This window comes from Phytophthora parasitica (genome assembly GCF_000247585.1).
Source record: "Phytophthora parasitica INRA-310 unplaced genomic scaffold supercont2.68, whole genome shotgun sequence".
Classification (NCBI taxonomy): Eukaryota; Oomycota; class Peronosporomycetes; order Peronosporales; family Peronosporaceae; genus Phytophthora; species Phytophthora nicotianae.
Window position 1 is genome coordinate 108,905 of NW_008649054.1, and position 7,825 is coordinate 116,729.

The window sequence follows — 7,825 nt, forward strand, 5'->3', positions numbered from 1 at the left end:
TGCCAAACACATCGAGCTGCCGCCCGGTCCACGTCGATCGTCTGGTCGCGATTAATCATCTTGATGCACTCTGATTGGCTATAAAAAGAGTTTCTACCAATCGCAACCCGACACATCTGACCAAAAGTCTACCCGAGCCAATTCCGCATCTGTGCGCTGGGTCCTCAGTCAGAATTCCGTCGCTCTCCCCGCCCCCCGCCATGCCCAAGGACGACGCGGCGCCCTCCACGGCCGTGTCCGTATCTCCCACTACCTTGTGCGGACCACGACGACGTCTACTGCAGACGCTGGCACTCGTGCTGTTGCTGCTGGGCGCGCTCTCGATGGTTGCTCGTATCGTAGACTTATCGGCCGCCACGAGCAGCTTCCGCACCAGCGATAAGAGCCAATCAGGACTCAGCGTGCGGGGACCCACACGTCACAGTGGCTATCAGCAACAGGCAGCTACCAGCGTCAATAGCACTTCAACCGCTGGGCAGACCACAACGACCAACACTCCTGTGGCAACTACTACACCTCCTCCGGTGACGCAGCCGACTGTGGAGCAACTCAAGAAGCAGGAGCAACTCAAAAGCCTCGTAATACAGCGCACCAAGGCACCGCACGACTATAGCAGCGTGGAAACCAAGAACAAATGCTACGCACAGCGCGATGTAGGCATCATCGCCGCAGTGCAACAGGCTGCAAGGAATTTCTGTGCCGACGGAGGCTGGGACAGCGTGAAACAAGCTCCCGTAAGCCCCGAGAAGGCCACCAAGGTCTCCACGTTCAGAGTGGCCGGAGGTATCCGCAGCGCCACGTTCCAGAACCTCATGCTTGACCTCGTGGAGGTTGGGATCCATGCGCCTATTAAAAGTATGGCGGAGGACGGCGGCAAGCACGACCCGAGGTTTAACTTCAACATGAGGCTGGTCAATTGCGCTTGTGACGAGCTGGCTAATCATTTTAGAAAGCTACCGGGGGATAAAGAGCGCAAGGCAGAACAGATCTGGCAACCATCACTAATGGGATTTCCAGAAGAGGGTGTCCCAATGTCGACCATTTGCTCTCCGCGGAAACCGGAAAATACCAAACGATCAGCGTGGGATTTTGTGAAAAACCCATTGCAAGCGCCGGATAATAACGAGACGGTGGTATTCGAAGACCCAGTGGTGCTAATTGCTCGCCGTGACGACCACAACCCGTTCTTCCAGATCTCATACGCTCTCAACTCGTGGATTATGCTTCAGGCTCTTGGCTGGGACGTCACTAAAACCCACGTGATCCACCTGGACGGTGGCTATCCGTCTCCGATTGATGCCTTACATCAAGGTCTGTTGGCGCCCAACCACGAAATTATTGATGGTGCTACTCTTATAGGAAAACGTGTGCATTTCCGTGGTGATGTAATGGTAGCCCCGTTCGAATTATCTGGGCCCATGATGCAACATCTGGATAACGAGGAGCCGTGCTTCGAGTCGGAATTGATGAAGACTTTCCGTGCCCAGTCTCTCTTAACATTGAACGTGACCCCAGAAATGGAACGCGAACTCGGCGTCACTACGGTCCGTCCTATGATCGTGACGGTGATCACTCGTCGGCCGTACGGTGGACGTAAGCTACAGCGGATGTGGGTGAATGAGGACGAAGTGATGTCAAACATGCGGATTGAGTACAAGGGTCTAAATGTCGAGTTCCGATCTATCGACTACGTGAACTTGACGCTGTTTGAGCAGATGAAAACCACGATCGAGAGCGACATGATCATTAGTATGCACGGCGCTGGACTCGTGAACGTCATTTGGGCGCGTCCGATGACTACAGTAGTGGAAATTTTCCCCAAGGAGCGATTCCGCTGGGGCTACCGGAACATGTGTCAGTTTGTGGGCTGCGACTGGCACGAATTCCGTGGCGGGCAGGATATTGGAGACAATCCTACACCCAACACAAAAAATAAGCGCATTCCGTACGACGAATGGATGTCGTTCTTCCATCCACTATTCCGCCAATCCTATGGCGCTTTTGAGGAGCAACAAGCAGTTTTACGTGGAGAAGCATCGTAAAAATCCAGTCCATTATTTGTATGGAACCGTATCCTCCAGCACCGTTTTCACAGCAGACAATTAACGCCGATAAAACGAGCTATGCAAGTGTCGGTTTACTCCAGAGAAGCAAACAATGCGAATTAGTGATCTCAAGTGAGCCAGGAGCTGGAGTTCTCGTAAAATTTGTGGGTGTTGAAAGTGAGGAATGAATCGTTGCTCCTTTCTAAATGTAACAAAGTTCCAAGAAATCATTTTTGTGCAATTATTTTATTTTTCAGTGGTAATTATTTAGGATTCTGGAGTACTCTGTCACGAGTTATGTGTATGCGCTAGCGTTGTAGCATCTGAATTGGCGGCAGTATCTTGGTCTACCTCAAAAATGAAGGTATCTGGAAATTTAGTAGTGGTGCTGGTGGCACTGAGTATTGTGGCTGTGCACCTGTGTGATGTACTGCTTCTCCTCGAAGTGCAGCGTGCAGAGGTGGTCGGTACGCTCGTAAGCGGGACGAGCACAGCCCTCCATCGCGCAGCGCTTGCCACCGCCGTGGGCCCAGCAAACACCGTTTGAGACGGAGATAGTTGTGCAACCACGGAACGAACAGAGAGTGCCACCGCCGTGTGACCAGCAGACACCTTTGGTCTTGGCGCGGTTAGCGCAGTCCGGGACCTTGCACTTGACGGAGCCACCGTGGCGCCAACAACGGCGTGCGTGCTTTGCGCGACTCGTGCAGCCCTCGATCATGCAGTACTTGCTGCCCTTCTTGACGACGGTGCCGTTGACCAGCACAACTCCAGCCTTTCCTGATACTTTTGTACTCGCATTGGACGCGCTGACGTTCTGGAGAGGACGCCGCTTTGCGATCTTGGAGGAACCCGTGGGCGGTGCCATGATCGGAGAGAACGTCTTGCTGGATGATCCTCGCTGTGGTGATGCCCACGGGAACGAGGGCAACAATGCTGGCGTTGTGCTGACCTTATCGCTCGAGAGGATAAAGTCGATCGAGCACTTGTTGACCGGCTTTGTCGGCTTGATACCCAGCAACTGTGGCATCTCGACGAAGGTTGGCTGCGAAAGGGGCAGGAATGTGCGGAAGGACATCATGGTGGCGATGTATCGGGTGTTTGTACTCCTGGTGGAGAGTGAGAAAATTGAGATGTGGGACTTCGGAGCGGAGGGTCTCAAGTTCACCGAGAGCCTTTGGGGGTTTACTCGTACCTACCTACCTACCTAGTAGCCGAAAAGGCTCAGAAGCCGTTACCAGGAGAGAAATATTCCACTTGACATGCGTCACCCGTTGCTCCCGTCCTTTTTGTATGCGCCTGGCCTAGATGGTGTCATAGGGTCAGCACTGCAGCAACCGAAGGAACTGACAGTCCGACCTTGTGATGGAGCATCATATTCGACAACATCGTGCTGCACAATAAGCACTAGCAGCATAGTACAGTTATTGAGTGTAATTCTAGCAGTGTAATGCAATAAATATTCCTGGGATGCAACTCATTACTCCTAAGATTTGTTGTTCGGACTGCAGCGTTCATTCCTTTTAGTTGGGTCAGTTTCTGACGCGCCGACTGCTGATCTTCCGGACCGTTTTCCCTGCTCAGCGGCGGTGGCAATCCAGGATGGCGCCTGCATGAGGGCGGACCAGGAGACTTGCCTCTATGCACGTTGCACTCGAAGGGGCACGAAACTGAACTTGAAGTCGAGTACCCAGTACCACTCTCATCGTCGAATCGTACATAAACTGTCAAATTTTGTGTCAAGTGTGGACTTAATTTTAATCTCCAGTACTTGATTTTGAAAGGAACCTCACGGAGGAGCGATTTTTTTTTGGTACTGATCATACTTTATTGCTTTCAAAAAGCGCTTGAACATATGCACATTTTGCTTCACTACACCTATTTCCGGTCGAAATGAGAGGATTACACCGTATTGGTGACCAAATTGTTGATCACGTCAGTAGTGTAGCAGTGTGAAAGCACTCATTTTATTAGACATGACTTCACTAATGACTCAGACAATGGAGACATGATGATCATCACGCTCGCAGTCCCATGCATCACTGCAGCATTCCCACACGCACATTTAGTACATTTTTATGAACATGGCTCACATCCCAATTTCAACGTTAAAATCGAATAAGCAAGCATTTTATAGTCCTTCCCGTATTTCGGCTGTCAACTCCAGCAAGAAACGATCTTTTCGGTCGAGGGCGTATACCATCGACGCTGCTGATATCGTCGATCCGTAGTGACCTTTCCTCGTCGTGCCAAGGCAGGCAGTTTCTGATGCGCCGACGAAGTGGTTTCCTGTTCAGACAGCTAGGGCGGACCAGGTAAGTTCAGCGGTGGCAATATGATGCGTCGTTTCGCGGCTAACATTGCACGTGATAGATCAGGAAGCAAGCCATGTTGAATGTCACAGTCGTGCTATTGTGCACTGCCTTGGACATTTGGACAAGTCGGATGGCCTGGCGTTGAGTTGTACAAGCCACGAAAAACCAGTGATTCATTTTCGAATCGGAAATTCCGATGCATTTCTGTCCTGCACGAGAAAATTTCACTGTGCTGTGGATCGAGACGCGTGCTGTTACATGTAAATGCTTGGATGCTTTTTCGTTATCTGCGCCCTTCGTAAATGAAACATCGGGTCAGGAAGAAGCACACGGTGCCTGTCGACGTCCAGTCGAAAATCGAAGAATAAAGATGCACGAACGCACTTTCAGCAGACAACGGTCACCCGAAGCGGCGCACCGGAGGACAAGAAGTACCGTGCATGTCAAGGAGGGGCGGAACATGGCTGACTGGCGTACAATACGTACCTCATTCTATACAGATCACTTTTTGCTGCACCTCTAGAGATTCATCCGTGAATGTCTGCGAACTACGGGTGAAGAAACTTTGCACGCTAAGCCAGGATAGATGATAATCGAGCACTTTAACAGTTACGATACCTCTCGGGAGCTCACTGTGTTCGTATAGTGTATGCCGCTCTTAACATAGGATATCATACTTGACAGTCGCTTTCATCAGCTCAAGATCTGCCGGGCCGTCAACACTGGTGTGTTGGTCTATCCGCAATTGACGTGGCTGTAGAGAGCTCAGTTGTGGAGGTGCTCAGTTCGGACGACACTTGACTCAATAAGCGCGAAAGGTTGCGTTGCACTTAAAGATCTATTAGATCTTTATTACGCTTTCGTGGCGTTGCGGCGTATTGCAATCCAGCGCGGGCTATCAAAGGCGTCACCAGGCGCCCCAGCAACGCTAGTCAATCTCCCCAATGTCGAATGCGCTGCGCCTTTCACACAGTAGAAAAATCGGTGGCGCATGGCAGCACTTAAGGAACTCTACCCAAGCGCGTCAAAGTCCAGCTCCTTGATGGTATCTACTTCTCAACAGTTCGACGATTGCACTGATGAAGTCAGCAAAAAAAAATTTGGAGACGAAATCGGTTGAATTCACAGCAAAAATGCAAGAAACATTATTATCGGAAAACTTCGCGCTATCTAGTTGTAACGGCTGTCCTTGGCACTTTACTCCGACTTCGGAAAGATATCCTTGTACTTGATCATCGCATCCTTCCAGTGGGTCGGCTTGCGGCCCGTTAATTTCTCCACGGCATTCGACGCCGGCATCATGCATCCATTAGCAACCATCTCACCGGAACACAGCAGATCACCAATACACAACTTCATCGGAAGCTGCGAGAAATCACCGTACACGTCCTTGGGAAGGCCACGGTCCAGCCACCATTTCTTCAGCTCCTCATCGGTCATATCCACCAACTCTCCCTTGTAGCCAACTTCACTGCTCATGAAGTCGAAGATTTCTTCGTGCGAGACGCCGCCACCGCCCGTGACTTCGTAGACCGTGTTTGGTTCACCCCGGCCGAGAAGCAAGGCTCCCAACACACGACCACAGTCGTCACGGGACACGTAGCAGCCCTTCTGGCCGTGACTATTGGTCAGCCACTTGTCACCGCAGAATTTCCACGAAGGAGCGAAGTACATTGGAATGTTGTCCGCGTACAAGCAGTTTCTTTGGATGTTGTACTGCAGACCGGACGCGTAGACCAACTGCTCGATGTAGTGGTGGTCGCGAAGCAGATAGGGGATGTCCTCCTCCGTCTTTGCTTCCACGCCAGCACCAGCCCCCGACGTGTAGCAGAAGCGCTTGACGCCCATTTCCTTCGCCACTTCGAGCGCGTTCTTGATCTGGTTGCGGCGACGGTCTCCGATCAGCCACGTCGAGATGGTCGCAACGGCATCTGCACCTTTGAACGCCTTTTTCATACTCTCTCGGTCGTCGTAGCTGGCAGACACCACCTCGACGCCCTTACTGCGCCAATGGGCTACTTTCTCGGCAGGGATCTTGTCCAGACTGCTGCTGGCGAACACCAGGTGGTCCTCTGGTTTCGCGATCTCAACGGCGAAGTCGGCCGCGACACCGCCAACGTTACCACCAGCTCCCATCAGAACGTACTTGACCATGATGCTTGTGCTTGTCGTAAAGTGAAGTGAGGAGGCCTTAGATCAAGCGCACGTGGATACGTGCCATAAGGCTTATCGGTACGTGGCACGTACTACGTGTGGGGCCTGCAGAGCATAAGAATGGCCGCCAAATCTTATTCCCTTTCCGCCGGGAACGTCTCCGGACAAAGATCGGATCTTGTCGAATGAGCGAACAGACTGCAAACACCCCAACAAGAACTCCACGTGTCGCTATTGCCACCACAGTTCTACCGATTTTTTCACGAACAAACTCTGAAGTTGGACACTGTATTATTCTAGTATGTTTGTCGATTCTTGTGTCTCGAAGAACTATATCTTCACATTTACTCGGGCTTGGGGAAGATGTCCTTGTACTTGAGCAAGTAGTCCTGGTAACGAGCGGGCTTGCGTCCCGTCAGCTTCTCAACGGTGTCGGACACGGAGTTCATGGCCCCGTTACCCAGCATCTCACCGCAGCAGATAGCGTCGCCAATGCACAGCTTCATAGGCAGCTGCGAGAAGTCTCCCGTGGCCATGTCGGTGGGCAGACCGCGGTCGAGCCACCACTTGGTGAGCTCCTCGTCGGGCATGTCGACGTACTCGCACTTGTAACCGGTTTGTTGGCACATCCACTCCATCAGATCCTTCTGTTGGACGACCTCGGGGCCAGTCACATCGTACACCGTGTTAGGCTCACCACGACCCAGGATCAGAGCAGCGAACACACGACCGCAGTCCTCACGTGCGACGTACGCGCCAGGCACACCGTGGCTGTTGGACAACCACTTGTCACCGCAGAACTTCCACGACGGAGCGAACAGGGTCGGGATGTTGTCCATGTACAGCCAGTTACGCTGGATGTTGTACTGCAGTCCAGACTCCTTGACCGTCTTCTCCACGAAGTGGTGGTCACGCGGCAGGAATGGGATCTCCTCCTCCACGTCAGTCTCGCAGCCAGCACCAACGAACGAAGTGTAGCACACGCGCTTGACACCGACGGCCTTGGCAGCGGCACAGACGTTGCGGGCCTGGTTACGACGACCGTCGCCGAACAGCCACGTCGAGATGAAGCCCACGGCCTCTGCACCCTCGAACGCCTTCTTCATGCTTTCAACATCGTCGTAGGTGGCTTCCACGACCTCCGCGCCCTTGGCACGCCAACCGGCAACGACGTCTTCAGGGATCAACTTGAGGTTGTAGCTGGTGAGCACAAGTTGATCTTCCGGCTTAAGGATCTCAAGAGCGAAGTCGGCGGCGATACGGCCAAGGTTGCCATCCGAACCGGTGAGGACAAACTTAGTCATGGTAGAT

At 52.4% G+C, this 7,825-nt stretch overlaps 4 protein-coding genes across 4 annotated transcripts; 1 reads left to right on the forward strand and 3 right to left on the reverse strand.

The window, feature by feature from the left end:
• The first annotated feature begins 130 nt into the window (after positions 1–130).
• Positions 131–2,306, forward strand: PPTG_17419 (hypothetical protein). Its single transcript, XM_008915152.1, has one exon. The coding sequence runs from the start codon at positions 201–203 to the stop codon at positions 2,040–2,042; it is 1,842 nt and encodes a 613-aa protein (XP_008913400.1). The 5' UTR covers positions 131–200; the 3' UTR covers positions 2,043–2,306.
• On the reverse strand, positions 2,276–3,239 carry PPTG_17420 (hypothetical protein). The gene has a single exon (XM_008915153.1). It carries the CDS (start codon positions 3,124–3,126, stop codon positions 2,422–2,424), a length of 705 nt encoding a protein of 234 aa, XP_008913401.1. The 5' UTR covers positions 3,127–3,239; the 3' UTR covers positions 2,276–2,421.
• A 2,220-nt stretch (positions 3,240–5,459) lies between these two features.
• PPTG_17421 (hypothetical protein) lies at positions 5,460–6,671 on the reverse strand. The gene has a single exon (XM_008915154.1). It carries the CDS (start codon positions 6,512–6,514, stop codon positions 5,558–5,560), a length of 957 nt encoding a protein of 318 aa, XP_008913402.1. The 5' UTR covers positions 6,515–6,671; the 3' UTR covers positions 5,460–5,557.
• A 78-nt stretch (positions 6,672–6,749) lies between these two features.
• PPTG_17422 (hypothetical protein) lies at positions 6,750–7,818 on the reverse strand (the record flags this gene model as incomplete). The annotated part of the gene is made up of 1 exon (XM_008915155.1): positions 6,750–7,818. One exon carries the CDS (start codon positions 7,816–7,818, stop codon positions 6,859–6,861), a length of 960 nt encoding a protein of 319 aa, XP_008913403.1. The 3' UTR covers positions 6,750–6,858.
• Positions 7,819–7,825: the final 7 nt, after the last annotated feature.

What these genes read in the sequence shown, in the direction of transcription:
- PPTG_17419 (XM_008915152.1), top strand. Translation starts at nt 201, where the DNA reads ATGCCCAAGGACGACGCGGCGCCCTCCACGGCCGTGTCCGTATCTCCC.
- PPTG_17421 (XM_008915154.1), bottom strand. Translation starts at nt 6,514, where the DNA reads ATGGTCAAGTACGTTCTGATGGGAGCTGGTGGTAACGTTGGCGGTGTC.
- PPTG_17420 (XM_008915153.1), bottom strand. Translation starts at nt 3,126, where the DNA reads ATGATGTCCTTCCGCACATTCCTGCCCCTTTCGCAGCCAACCTTCGTC.